The following is a 15,644-nucleotide window of genomic DNA, read 5'->3' on the forward strand; positions in this document are numbered from 1 at the left end:
TCACTAAGGTAGTAGGCCTGCTAGGGTGCCCAGACCCCACTCCCATCCATGCTATCAAAGTAGAGGGAGAACATAAACCATGGCACTTGCCAGTCCCTCTAATCCAGAGACCGTTCCAGCAGCTCTCCTACCCTTTGGCAGGGTCCTTTATATTCTAGTTGCTCTTTTAAATAATTACTTAGAGGAAGAGCATGTGTGGAAGCAGGGGAAGGGCAGAGAGAGAGAATCCCAAGTAGGCTCTGTGCTGTCAGTGCAGAGTCCGACATGGGGTTCAATCTCATGAACTGCGAGATTGGGACCTAAGCCACTCAAGTGCCCCTTTAGTTGCTTTTGTAAACCATGCCTTTTTTTTTTCTGTGTCCCAGGGCATCCAGGGTTGGTATGTAGCCCTCATTTATTTTAATGTTCACCATAAGAAAAAAAATTGCAATGACCACTACTGGACTCAAAGCTTTTTACTGGATTTTTTTCCTCCTTTAAAAATGGTAACATTGGGAACGTGGGAGGGTTCTGTAAGATCTAATGCTGAAAAGAGTTTACTGGTCCCCATAGAGAGTCTAGGTTGAATATAATGAGGAAATTTGTAAGAGTATGTCATTGCTTCTGAAATATATATTACTTTTATTCTATTTGCTAAAACACATAAGAAAGGTTAGTTTCCATTCATTGAACTCCCATTTTATTTCTTTAATTTTTTTTTTTTTCAACGGTTATTTATTTTTGGGACAGAGAGAGACAGAGCATGAACGGGGGAGGGGCAGAGAGAGAGGGAGACACAGAATCGGAAACAGGCCCCAGGCTCCGAGCCATCAGCCCAGAGCCCGACGCGGGGCTCGAACTCACGGACCGCGAGATGGTGACCTGGCTGAAGTCGGACGCTTAACTGACTATGCCACCCAGGCGCCCCTCCCATTTTATTTCTATCCTTTTGCATTTACATTGCTTCTAACAGGATTTTTTAAAATCATGTATAAAAAAATCTAAGTAAATTAAAGTACTAAAGGTCATTTCCAATATTTCTTACTAAAATAGCTGTGGTGAAACAAAGTATTTGGGAGAAAGGAATTTCACAGTTGATTTAATACCTTCTTACCCAAACAACCAAACTCTTCCTTAAATATTTAAATAGTGCATAAAGGATAAAGAGCCCTTGTATAAATTAAGACTCACCGTAAGAAATGTAAAAGGTTAGTTTTAAGGGTCAACTGATATACTTCTTTGGGTTCATGGCTTTATATTATACCACACTTTTGGATAAGAGAAAGTCTTAAGTACCATTATTATAGTAACCTTATAACCACAAGTTGTAGAGCTTCTTTTGAAGGAAACATATTCTGATTGATTGAATGGCTGAAAATTCAGAGTTCTACCATAACAGTGTGACATGAAAGTGAATGAAAACCAAAGGGATAGATCTAAGTCCTCTGTATTAAAAAAAACAAAACAAAAAACACACACACACATCCATAGAAATCACCTGTTGTCACTAGAGTATGCATTCACATTCAAATAAGAAAAATACCACACAGAAAACAGAAACATTTTTAAAAAAAGATTTAAGATCATAAATAGGTCATTGTTGTCACAACACATTTCAGAAGTGAAAAAAAACAGACATTTTGGCTTTTTTAGAAAAAAGATTCTTCTTTTTTTTTATCAATTCCCTCATCATTAAAAGGACTTGTACATTTTAAAATTTCCAGTCTCCTAAGGCACGATATTTATTTTATCAGAACGCCAATATCATCACCCTGCTATAGCAGGAACAAGAGGCAAGGTATTAGCATTACAAAAAACAGCAAATTTTATGGACAAAACCATTAGTCATTTAAGGGAGAAATAAACAGACTAATCATTTTAGTTAAGAAGGCCCACTGTTGTTATATAGGGCTTTGCAATAAAAAACCTTTTTAATCAAATTATTTTAATTCAAGCAGATTTGATTCACCACAGAGGAGCTGTGAGAGAAGAATGGGATTGGTAAAATACAGTATACTTTCTTTAAAACGATTTGAGAGGAAAAAAATCAACTTAGAATAGCGTATGGAGGGGTAAACATCAAATGGAGCCCAGATTAGAGGTCTAGTTTACTCCTAGTCTTTAGGCAGATCCAGAAAATAAGACTAGGTAAATGTAATACCTAGGTCCAAACTATAAGGCTTATAATCACATGGCCCATTCTAGCCTACCCCCTACCAACTGAGATGTAGTGAAATACTATAATCAGATGCATAAAGTGTTTTTTTTATCCAACCAAGAAGTTCTTTAAGATATAAATGTAAAAATTCCTTATTTTTTAACTCTACCTTGCTTTATCCTCTGTGATACCAACTGAACTTTAAAGGTTTATATGTACAATATGGTGATTTAGTGTTACTTTTAAAAGGAAAAAAAACCCCACAAAGTTAGTGATTGTCCACAGATGAAACATGGGATGAGGTTCATGACTGAAACCAGTCATGGAGTGTTAGTCAATTGTAAACTCTTGAAAGTTAAGACTGGGAAATGTGCATATCAGACACATTAGAGTATAGCAGGAGAGGAAGGGAAGCCTATTTGTCATTCCAATTCTGATAAGGTGCATGGTCTTCGAAATTCTTGTCCACGTTCATGGAGCCATTTATTAGATACTGTGAGAGAAAAAAATACATTAATATTCTCCACTATCTAAAGTTTAATTCACTTGTAAGAACTAGGCCTATAACAAAGTTTCTACACGAGCTAAAAGTTCAAGACGAAAATAAGATGGAGGCAGATGGTACCTAGGCACTCTATTTAAAAAATAAAAACCCACAAAACTTTGCTAAATGTTGGAAGCACATGAGAGTCTATGTGCATTTCCTAAAGTTTCTGATGTTTAATGTAAATCTTGAAATGCAATTGGAATGAATATGTAGGTAGAGACAGAACATTGTTTTAACTGTTTGCAAAAATACTATCACTAATACAGGGACATTTTAGAGATGAACACAAAGCCTCCAATGTACAGGAACAATTCTACAATCAATCACTACTATTATGTGCTCATTAAATTTCCTTGATTCCAAGATACTGCTTTTTAATGTAACTCAAACAGAATTTTCTACTCCTTTATCATAGAACCCAATCGATGGCTTCAACATGTACAAAGTAAACTAGGACCCATAATTACTCTTATCTTTCTCAACTCCTATATCCCATCTATCATTCATCAAAGCCTGACACTTTTCCTTATATATCTCTTCTGTCTCTTTACTCTCCAATCCTTTTGCTACTACCATAGTCCAGGTTTTCATCATCACCCACTTAGGCAATGTAAAAGAGCCTTCTAAACTGATCTCTCCTCCACTAGCCTCATTCTAGTCCAGTGATTCTCAAACATAATCATCAAAGAAGATTTTTAAAATCCTATCAGGTGTCACTCCTTAGTCCTGCTATGTCTGAGACAGTAGCCACTAGACACATGTGGCTACTAAGTACCTGAAAGGTGGCTAGTGACACATATTGAAAAGGATTTATGGGGTTAAATAATATGTATAAAAATAAATTCACCTGCTTCTATTTCTTTATGACTGGCCACATTAAAAACTAGCATGACCCTGACCCTGAGTGCCTCTCTAGCCTCACACTAGTCCTGGCCCTGGTCTCTAACATGCCTGGAAAACATACGGCTCTCTCTTCAAGACCAAATTTTAAAATTAAGCTTTGAAGAAGCCTCCCAACTATAAGGAGTCCTCATCTTCTGTATACATCTCCGTATTAGTGTGTACTACACTATATTCTGATTTATCCATTAGTGTGTCTCAGACAACTGTACACTCCTTGAGGGAAAGATACTGTCTTCTTCAACTTTGAGTCAAGAAGCGGGACTACTGTTAAAATCTGTCATCAGAATTCTGATCTATTGAAAGTAAATTTATATTAAAATCAGAAACTTGGTTGGTTGAATCCCTTTCAATGTTAGGAGTTTTGTTTTCTTTTTAAGATATAGACTACCCTAATTTCAAAATATGAGACAAAAGTCAAAAGAGAATATAGGAAATATTTACCCCATTTGTTTCCAACTAGCACTGGACAGGCCGCATGCCGTGTACTGTAATCTCCTTCTCCACTGGCAAACAGATTATACCAGAAAACAGCAGTTCCCTGTGGAGAATAATACAAAATTATCTCCAAATAAGATATAGGTTATCACTTTTTGTAGTAATTAAATTTTCCTCTGTTCCTATGGAAGTACTCCTCCATGGCAGCATTATATCTTCCCTAATAAAATTCTGAAAATATGACTAAATCATTTACAAAATTTTGGTGATCACATGAAAATGTCAATACCACAAAGCTGCCTGACAAAGGGGATTTGCCAAAACAAAGCTAACAAATCTTACAGTAGTAAGATGGAGGTTCCATCATATGGAACCCATTTTAGAAATGCAAACTTTTGAGTACTAATCCTTGGTTGTTCATTATTTCTAGGTAATCATTGTAAAGTGTACCATAAAGATATTTAAAATTTTACCTAGTATACTTAAGGACCTTAAGGACTACATTATCTCTATCTTTAAAAATGTTATTAATTAGACCGTGAAACAAAGGTGCATCTCTTCCTCAGGGGAAAAAAAAAAACAGACCCACAAAATTAAAATAACAAATGAACCAAGTTTACCTTTTTGGGCCAAACACTAGCTCCTACTTCAGGAAAAACAGTGGCTCCTCCTGCTGACACATCACTCATCTATAAGAATTGCAGACAGTATTATCAGAAGCACTGGTATAATAAAGTTAAATATGTCATTGTGAGGAAGGCATGATATTGCAGAGAATATGAGAACATCTGGACTTCTATTTACATAGATAGTTTGTGCAGGCTATTCAGGGTTTTTTATATTTATTATTTATTTATTACTTATTTATTTGAGACAATGCGAGTGAGGGAGCGGCAGAGAGAGAGAATCCCAAGCAGGCTCCATCCACACTGTCAGTGCTCAGCCCAATACAGGGTTCAAACCCACGAAACTGTGAGGTCATAGCCTGAGTCAAAACCAAGAGTTGGACGCTCAACCAACCGAGTGCCCCCATGCTACTCAGTTTTTAAACAAAAAAAGATGCTGTTCTATTCTAGGTTTATATACTTATATTTAAAAAAAATAAAAGTAAAAGAAATGATAAAGTCAGGAAGGGAGATAGGGATGTCTTTTATAGCTACTTCTTTTATAGCCAGAGGTAAAAAAAAAAAAGAGGATTTAAAATCAAATCAAGTAATACAAGGGTATAATTATGTATTTATTGCACTAGAATATAATCTCCATGGGGGCAGGAATTTTCATCTATTTTGTTCATTGCTCAGCTTTAATGTCTACAGTATTTATAGCAGGTGCTCCTACTGGGTATTTACCCAAAGAAAATGAAAACACTAATTCAAAAGGATGTAGGCACCCTTATGTTTATCACAGCATTATTTACAACAGCCAAATTATGGAAACAGCTCAAGTGTCCACTGATGAAAGGATAAGGAAGATGTGGTCTATATATACAATAAAACATTATTCAGCCATACAAAATGAAAGCTTGCCATTTGCAACAACATGGATGGATCTAGAGAGTATTATGTTAAGCAAAATAAGTCTGCCAGAGAAAGACAAATACTGTATGATTTCACTCATATGTGGAATTTAAGAAACGAAACAAAGGAACAAAAGAGACAAACCATGAAACAGACTTCTAACTGTAGAGAACAAACTGATGATTTACCCATCCATCCCCCTTCCACTCTGGTAAACAGGTAATGGGGATTTGGGAGTGCACTTGTGATAAGCACCAGGTGTTGTATGTAAGTGTTGAATCACTAAATTGTAGAGCTGAAATTAATATCACACTGTACGTTAATTATACCAGAATTAAAATTTGGAATTTTTAAATGTAAAACACAAATCTTCCAAATTAAAGGATCACATGGACAAAATGAGACAGGAAACCTATCATGCAGTGAAGATTTTTTCACAAGCAATGTAAGTAGAACGTATATACAAAGACTGTTATCACAAAGCAAAGCCCAACTGTGCTATATCCAAGAGTCACATCTAAAACAAGAAGCCTTGAAACAAAAAGATTGCCAGGCAAATGCTATACCACAGAAAATAGAGTTTGCTCTTAATATCGAACACAGTTTAAATAAAAATAAAAGCACTGAGATAAAGAAGGATATTGTACTATGATGAATACATCCACTGGAGCAAAGAGCTAACTTTGAAGAAATGAAAAAGTTGTGCTAAATGGACCATGTAGGACAATACTTAAACAGTGGCAGGGGGTGGGGGGCAAAATTACTGATCTAATCAAAATGCTATATAGTTAAGATAGAATATAATAATCAAACATATAATCTAATGGTCAAATAATCTAATATTTATGGATATTGGACCAAATAATGTATAGCATCGATATTCATAAAAGCAAAAAAAAAATGTTTAATGTCTCAAATATCAGAAGAGATGACCAACCTCTCTAAAAATGCAAACTAAAACCACAATAACTGCCAATATAATAAGTGAAAGATGTACAGACCAAAAGGTTAACAAACATATCACACTTAAAGGTAGGATATAAATTGGTACAATTATGGAGAATTCATTTCTAAAAAGTATACAAGATTTCACAGCATGAATTTTGTATAATGTATCATCGTCTCTCCTGGTTTTCCCTTTGTAATAATTCTCTCTCATCTTTAACTAACATTATATGTCTCAAATTCTTTTTTAATCCTAAATCCTTTTTATTACAGTGCTTAAATCCTTTTTTTATGGTATCTTAAATCTTTTTAGAAACAGATAAGGTTGTAAGAGGGAAGGAGGGTGATGAGGTAGGAAGGTGAAAAGGTGGATTGCAAAGAGGGAAGGAGAGAGAGAAGAATGGAAGAAATAAAGTAAAAGACAAATAGGGAAGGTAGCAGGAAGCAATGAGGCAGGAAAATGAGACTGAGCAGAGATACACAAATTTTGGTAGGGAGTGAGATAAACAGCAAAAAGAGATGCCATTTTCCTATCATTCAAATGGGTTAGGGGGTGGACAAAACAATGAAATAAGCAAAATTTATGTCTAGACTTAAAATTCATCTTTTGAAGTTAACAAAGGTTACAACATTGTAGAAGGTTATATTTTCCAAATATACTATTTCCCAGTATTCCCTGTCCTACATGTTCTGTTTACGTGACACTGACATTCTTATTGAGTGGTAGGGTCCATGTCTCCTCCCCTTGAAACTTGGCAGATCTTTGTAATTGCCTTGATTAATAAAAGCCAGGAGAAGTGACATTATTTGACTTCTGAAGGTAGGTAATAAAAATGCCATGCATTTCAGCCTTGCTTTTTGCAGAGATACTTGCTCTTGCAATCTAGTCACCATGCTGGGAAGAAGCCCAGACCACATGCAGGTACTCTGGCCAAAGCCAGCCTCAACCTTCAAGATGACCCCAGTGCCAGTCATCAACTGACTACAGATGCATGAATGATCCACAGCAAGAACCAGGAGTGAAGCCCACCTTACAACCATGAGACATAAAAATAGTTATTTTAATCTATTCAGTTTTGGGGTGATTTGTTATGCAACAAAAGATAACTGGGGCAAATATTATGACCAAAGTTTAATTTTTTTAATATGTTTAAGTATATAAACAATTTTAAAGTTTATTTCTTTTGGGAAAGAGAGAGCGTGCAGGTGCACGAGCAGGGGGGCAGGCAGAGATTCCCAAGCAGGGAACTCACAATGAGGGACTTGAACTCACCAACTGTGAGCTCATGACCTGAGCAGAAAGCAAGAGTTAGACTCTTAACCAACTGAGCCACCAGGTACCCCGGTATATAAACAATTTTAAAAATAATGATCATACTGTTTTGAAATTTTACTAAACAATGTGAAAATGGTTACCCTTAATGGGGCTTCCAGGATGCTATAATGTGCTCTCTAGATTTAGCTGCTTACACCAGATGTATTCACTTTGTGAAAACTTATCAGGTTATAGTACTTAGGATTTGTATACTTTTCTTATATGTATCAATAAAAAATTCAAAAGGAAAGTTTATTAAATGTGTGTGAATATATAGAGATGCCTATATACACATCTGAACAGTCCATACACCAAAATATCCACAATGATTGTCTCCAAATAGACTGTTAGTAATATTAATTTTTTTATATTTTTAATTTTATTTAATTAAAGAGACAGAGAAGCGCACAAATGGGGGAAAGGGAGAGAGAATCCCAAGCAGGCTCTGCACTGTCAGCGCAGAGCCCAATATGGGGCTCAAACTCACAAAGCGTGAAATCATGACCTGAGCCAAAATCAAGAGTCAGATGCTCAACAGACTGAGCCACCCAGGTGCCCTGAGACTGTTAGTAATTTTAACTTTTTTATTCAGGTTTTAATATTACTATCTGAAAAAGTTACAAATGCAAAAACCCTCCACTTACTCAGTTGTAAAAACTTTAAATTAGGATGTTAAATAAGAGCTAAGGAAAACAGACATCTGAACATCAAAATAAACATCATGTGATAAAATCCCAACTTAAAAATTTTAGCAAAAAAAAAAAATTTTTTTTTAGCTCTAACTTACATAAAACAGCCATGTAGCAATTCTATTTCCTGTCCCCAGCTCTTTGAAAGCATCTGGTTCATCTTTCTGTGAATAAAACACAACAAATTCAATGGTATAAAATTCAGGAATGCAAATTATCCAGTGGCACTGAATACCAGTAATATGCTTAAGGGTATGCCAAAAAAACCCAAAAGGTTCATTTATAATGTCTAGTGCATGATATACAGCAAGCACTCAAATACTTGTTGGTTGTTGATTCAGACTGTACAGTGAATACTTTTGATAAGACCACTGGGGGTAGGGGGGACCTATATTAATTAGCCTAAATAACGAAAATCAGTATCTACTATCCACAGATTATTAATTAATGCCTATAGTTTTAGCTTCCAAAGGGGCAGGGGGGAAAGAGCCTCTTCGCTACATTCATGAACTCTATTCTCTGCAGGTAAAGAATTTACCTTGAGATTTAAATTGAACTCATGGTCCATTCAAATGTTTACTGCTACTATGCTTGTCATTCTTTTGGACAGTCAGCACTTTAATCTGGCTGGACAATTCACATCTAGCTATTTAAATCTAAATTAAAATACAATACAGTGTCTTGGCAGTTATCCCAGAAAAATGAAAATGTATTTTTCACACAGAAATTTATACACATCTTTATTGGTAATAGCCCCAAACTGGAAACTACCTTACTGTCCTTCAAAGAATGAACAATTAACCAACTGTGGTGTGTCTATACTGTGAACTCCTACTGAGCAATAAAAAAGAACACACTACTGACACATTCTTTAAGAACTCCACTAACCTCAGAGGAATTATGCTGCTGAGTGAAAAGAAATACATACTGCATATAACATCTATATAACATTTCTGAAATGATAATTACAGAGAAGAACAGATTAGCAGCTACCAGCAGTTAAGGGATGGGAAGCAGAAGGGTATGTGCAGCTATAAGAGCAGGACTGTAAGGGAGTCTTGCAGTCATGGTGCAGTTATGCATCCTGATTGTGTGGTACTTTCACAAAGTTACACATGTAATAAAACTGCATAGATACACACACAATTAGTGCAAATAGAACTGATGAAATATGAAATAGCTCTATGTCTTGTGCCAATGCTTATTTCTAGGTTTTGATAGTCAACTACAGTAATGCAAGATGTTTTTTTTTTTTTTATTTTTTTTTTCAACGGTTATTTATTTTTGGGACAGAGAGAGACAGAGCATGAACGGGGAGGGGCAGAGAGAGAGGGAGACACAGAATCGGAAACAGGCTCCAGCCTCTGAGCCATCAGCCCAGAGCCTGACGCGGGGCTCGAACTCACGGACCGTGAGATCGTGACCTGGCTGAAGTCGGACGCTTAACCGACTGCGCCACCCAGGCACCCCAATAATGCAAGATGTTAACATTGGGGGAGGCTGAGGGAAGGGTTCATAGGACCTCCCTGTACATTTCCTTGCAACTTCCTAGGAATCTGTAATTATTTCAAAATAAAAAACTAAGAAAAAAATTTAGTTGCACTAATGTCAGAGCTTGAACTGTACTCTTTCACATCATTCAAGACTCTCAGACATTTTTCAATAATTGAAAAAAGAAGGGAAAGACTAAAAATATATTCCTTGCTGGCCTACATAGAAAAAGAGTACAATTCTGGGATTTAAGCTAGTCAAGGGCCATGACACAATATAGGCTGTTTTCCTTCCAAAAAATGTACTCTTATTTTAAAATGACAGTAGATCAAGAAGTTTATTAAAATGCCCGAGACAGTTCTTAGAATTCATGTATTTATGATAAAGCTTAATGAGGACTTGTATACTTGTATAATGTATAATTTATAGCTTAATGTGAAAAAAGTAAGGTTAATATTTATTAATCTTAGGCAAGAGTAGTACTTGGTAAACGACAGCTTTTTAGCAAACTGCTTTCATATTATATATTCTCCAGTGTCTCTCTACATCTGTTTTGTATTTTTTATCTTGTCTCTTAATGTATTCTTATAATTTCTTCAGATTTACCAATTCATTCACTAATGCACTTCAACTGTCTCTGTTTTTTAAGTTTATTTATTTGAGAGAGAAAGCATGAGTGGGGGAGGGGCACAGAGAGAGAGAGAAGGAGAGAGAGAGAGAGAGGAGAGACAGGATCCCAAGCAGGCTCTGCACTATCAGCACAGAGCCCAATGTGGGGCTTGAACCCAGGACCCATGAATTCATGACCTAGGCCGAAGTCGGATGCTCAACCAACTGAGCCACCCAGGCGCCCCTCTCTAATCTGTTTTAATTTATCCATCAAATTTTAAATTTTCAACAATTACTTTTTTCTACCTAGAGCTTCTATTTGTTTTTCAAATATGTTAAATCATTTTGAGAGTTTATTAATTTTTATCCTTTTATTTTTAAAACTACTATACAGTTATTTTATATTCTCTGATTATTTAAGTACCTAACATCCTGGGGCTTCTAAATCTGTTGGTCACTTTAGTCTCACCAATGGTGTCTTATTACCAGTTTTTTTTTTTTTTAATGAGTTTGTATTTGGCTGACCTTAATCTTTAAAACTCTTGAGGTACTAGAATAAAGATGCCTGTCTTCAGGGAGGACATGAGTTTGTCTCTGCCAGGTACCAAGAAGCACTACCTAAATGAACAACTTTAATTTCTCCTCTTTCAGGGTAGTGAAATTCAAAATAAAAGGTTCACGTGAGAGCAGGCCTAGGCTTTCAAACTCCCAGAAGAGGCTCTCATACACATTCCATGCCCACCTGGATGATGAGAGGCAACTCTCCTTAAGGCTCCTGACTCCAAGCAGATTCTTTTCAAGGCTATTCTTTCTTTCTCTGAGGGTATAATCCTTTTGGAGATTCAGGTTTTATGCATCAGTCTCAAGTTCAGTAGCCTGCACAGTGGCAGGTCCTCTCACACAGCCATCAATCCTCAAAGCTCTAGATTCCTGGAGACAAATGCTTTCAGCTTCAGCTTTTTTGGCCCAGCCCCCCTTTAACTCTAATTTTAGTTTCTAGGTTTTCTTTGTTCATTTTGGGAATTGGGAATTTCCTTTACTTTCTTCCAGTCTCAGCAATGCATTTAAAAGTATCCTAAATTTTTTTTTAACATCTAGGGGTTTTGTTTTGTTACTGCTAAAAAGGTTTTATAGAATGTCTATTCCACCATGCTTCCACAAATTGCAAACAGGCTATGAATTTTTACTACTAAAAGAACAGACTTAACATGTCATGCCTAAGCTTCAGTTAGAACTCCTACATTCTCCTTTTTTTTTTTTAAACTTACCCGTGCAAAATCAAAATGGGGTTCATATTGTCCTCCAACTCCATAATTTGCTACCTGAAGAAGAAGAAGAAAGCATGCATTAAAAAAAATCAAGATTACTATTCAAAAAATCTGTAAGTCCTATTTTGGCCTCTTACATTATATGATTAGGTACTTCTAGAGAAATTAGAAGCAAAGCAGTTGAAATCAATGACAGTTCCTAAGGAACCAAGGATAAAAAACTAAGGATAGCTACTATATATTTAAGAACCTTAGTTAATATACCTTCTTTTAGCAAATTTTGAGGTACATGTTTTCCTCTAATATATAACTTAAACTAAAATTTGAATCAGAATTTTTAAATGTTTAGAATTAAAATATTATAGAATTAGAGTTTTGAGATTTCTATTATTAATTTTTACTAAACACTTTTCTTTGGAATTTAAATCAAGACTCATGTTTTCCAAAGCCCCAAAATCTGGGAAACTCCCAATCAATTTTAATAAAATATCTTCCTACAATTTTAATCGGTAATGACAATGTCCCAGTGGGAAGCAGCAAAAGAGAGTAAAAAAAGTGTCTGGTCTGAGTTTAAATTCTAGCTTTCTTAGTTACAATATATGTAATTCTGAATACAATCTCAGTTTTCTTATTTATAAATTAAGGAGAATGATGCCTTCCCTTAGCTCCCTCCTTGTATCCCAATATGACACAATAAAAGGAGAATGTAATTTGAAGAGCACTACCAATGAAATGAAAGAAAAACATAATTAAAAGAGTGTTGCCCACAGCAAAGTCCAAGTCCTATGTGAATTATTATTACTCTGGATATTTTACTCCTTATATTGTAGACACATTGGGTTGAATCAACCTATTAAGTAAAACTGTATCACATAGCCTGAAAGATCCTGTAAGGGTTAGGCAGATGAGAATAAACACAGATCAGGAAAGAAAAAGCTACATACAAGATCTTTTAGTAATATAATGAATACCAAGGAAATTGTAGATTACCATGGAATAAATGGCAACTTAATTAAGCAATTTAAATATAGGCAATCCTGATTTTGCACAGTTCTAAAAGGCACACATCTAATGGTTTAGCTACTCATTAACACCAGAGTTCCAACAACACAGTTTAAATTTCAGTCACCAAAACATATTGACTACGAGTAATTGCATAAAGTACAAATGTTGCTGCTAGCACTTTAGTCCACAAATTACGATGTAAATAACGGCTGCACATCATGATGAATGACCAATCATATCACTTCTTTCAAAGTCTATCAGTGATTGGTCACTGCACATCTGTTAATTCATGCACAGACACCAAAGTATGTAGTTGTGTTGCCTCCTTATCTCCCAGTGAAAACTCATGTGATATTTTACAAAAATGAATAGCTGGAAGAGGCAAATGGCTAACAAAGACAATGTACAGCAGAAAAAGGGAAAGTAATAATGCTTTAAGTAAAATTCAAATCAAACTTAAATGGTGATATAGAAAAAAATGACAAGGGGAATGCTTCTACTTGTGCAGGTCCAGAAACTCTAGCTATGCAGCCAGAGGAACGTGGTGAAGGCAAACTTACCGACATAAGGAAAGTGATTGTGATGGAAAGGATAAAGATGTCTTGGAGGAAGGAAGAAATGATGTTGGAAAAAAAATCTTTCAACCCACTGCACTACCCAGGTGCCCCAAATTTCACAATAAGAAGGAATGTTTAAACTATCCTTGATAAGTGTTTACAAAGATATAAAGCACTTTAATTCTCAATATTCACAATAAAGATTACCCAGACAATTCAATAGGGAAGAGTAGTTTTTAAACACATGGTGCTGGTGGGGCGCCTGGGTGGCTCAGTCGGTTAAGCATCTGACTTCAGCTCAGATCATGATCTCGCTGTCCGTGAGTTTGACCCCCGCGTCGGGCTCTGTGCTGACAGCTCAGAGTCTGGAGCCTGTTTCAGATTCTGTGTCTCACTCTCTCTCTGAACCTCCCCCATTCATGCTCTGTCTCTCTCTGTCTCAAAAATAAATAAGCGTTTAAAAAATTTTTTTCAAAAATAAATAAATGTTAAAAAAAAATTAAATACATGATGCTGGGACAATTGAATATCCACATGAAAAGAATGAAGTTGGACCTCTACCTCATATACAAAATTGACTCAAAATAGATCAAAGACCTGAACATAACAGATAAAACTATAAAACTATAAACAGATAAAACTATAGTTTTATAGTTTATAAACACATGTATAAATGTTTGTGACCTTGCATTAGGCAACAGTTTCTTAGATATCTAAAGCACAAGCAACCAGGGACTTCTGAGGAAGATGGCAGAATATGAGGATCCTAGGCTCACCTTGTCCCACGGGCACACCTAGATAATATCAAAATCAGTGTAAATAACTCAGAAAATGACCCAAGGACTGGCAGAACAGACTCTCCACCGTTAAATGTAGAGAAGAGGACACATGGAAGAGGGTAGGAAGGGCTGAGATGTGGTAGGGAGCCTAAAAGACTGTGAGACTGCCTGTGGGAGGGAGGGAAGCAGTGGAGTGGAGAGGGGAGAGGAGCAGACCTCCACACCAGGCACCCCATGCATACGGGGCCTGTATGGGTGAGATGAATCCCTATAAACATCTGTCTTTGAAAACCAAAGGGGCATGGATTCTCATGTTCTTATAATCAGTGGGCTTACCACCTGGAACTTTAAAAATCAGCAAGCTCAGCTCTGGGAGAGTCTGAGGGCAGAAGGAAACTGAATCTCCGCCCTTAAAGAGACAGTGCACTGAAGAGCCCAGCTGACACACAGCATAGAAGAGGCAGTTTGAAAAATGCCACCTGAAAAAAAAAAAAAGAATGCCACCTGGGGTGGGTGGCGCCTGGGTGGCTCAGTCAGTTACTTCGGCTCAGTTACTTCAACTCAGGATCTGACAGTTTGTGGGTTCAAGCCCCGTGTCAGGCTCTGTGCTGACAGCTCAGAGCCTAGAGCCTACTTTGGATTCTGTGTCTCCCCCTCTCTCTGCCCATTCCCTGCTCATGCTCTTTCTCTCAAAAATAAATAAAAGTGTTTTAAAATTTTTTAAAAATGCCTGGGTATACAGGAAGGAGATTTTTTTTTTTTTTTACTAATCTCAGTACATGAGCTGGAGGGGCAGGGATTTGAGGGGGACTTCTCTAAGAGCCATTTCCTTCCCCTGCCCCCTTCCCCAGCCTGGATTCACAGACACCTATGGGAACCAGGGCAGCAGAACACTCTCCTGCTAATAGTGAGAGCTCCACCAGACATTCTTCTGCAGACATACCCCCTCCATCCCAAGCAGCCTCAGGTCCCCTCTCACAGCACACCTGCATGGACCTTATTAACAGTGCCCTCTGAACCCTCCCCCTGCTCACCAAGCTATTATATGGACCCACCCTTCCATTCCAGTCTGGGCAGTTTTCTCATGGTCTTCAAGTTCTCTCCCACAGCAAACCAGTGTAGATCTTGCAGGCACCATGAATCTCAGCCTGCTTTTTCTTGCGGACCTGCCCTTCCAATAGACCCTTGGCCAGAGTCCATCCAAAGCAGTACCACAAGCCTGGAAGTGTGCAAGTAGCCCTAATGGGGGCCTCTACCACTACAAAGTGACTCCTGCCCCAGGGAGAGATGAAGATATATACACGTACCAGTCCAACTATGGCCCAGCAGTGGGCTGGGGGCAGACATCGGTCTGACTACAGGCCCTACCCACCAACAAAAGCTTCTCAGGGCACAACAGAGGGAAAGCACCCTGCAGTTCAGTGCTACTCCATCTCTGGCAAATGTC

The 15,644-nt window shown here is 37.1% G+C and overlaps 1 protein-coding gene across 2 annotated transcripts in view; it reads right to left on the reverse strand.

The window, feature by feature from the left end:
- Positions 1-1,539: 1,539 nt before the first annotated feature.
- The window catches only part of P4HA1 (prolyl 4-hydroxylase subunit alpha 1), an 89,472-nt gene continuing 75,367 nt past the window's right edge, over positions 1,540-15,644 (reverse strand). For both annotated transcript variants that reach the window (XM_047825886.1, XM_047825887.1), the window contains exons 11-15: positions 11,857-11,910; positions 8,587-8,652; positions 4,643-4,711; positions 4,029-4,125; positions 1,540-2,630 (exon numbers count right to left, since the gene is read on the reverse strand). In XM_047825886.1, coding sequence (XP_047681842.1) covers positions 2,560-2,630; positions 4,029-4,125; positions 4,643-4,711; positions 8,587-8,652; positions 11,857-11,910 — 357 coding nt within the window. In that variant the 3' untranslated portion in view covers positions 1,540-2,559. The remainder of the gene's footprint in view (positions 2,631-4,028; positions 4,126-4,642; positions 4,712-8,586; positions 8,653-11,856; positions 11,911-15,644) is intronic.

This window comes from Prionailurus viverrinus, chromosome D2, assembly GCF_022837055.1.
Source record: "Prionailurus viverrinus isolate Anna chromosome D2, UM_Priviv_1.0, whole genome shotgun sequence".
Lineage (NCBI taxonomy): Eukaryota > Metazoa > Chordata > Mammalia > Carnivora > Felidae > Prionailurus > Prionailurus viverrinus.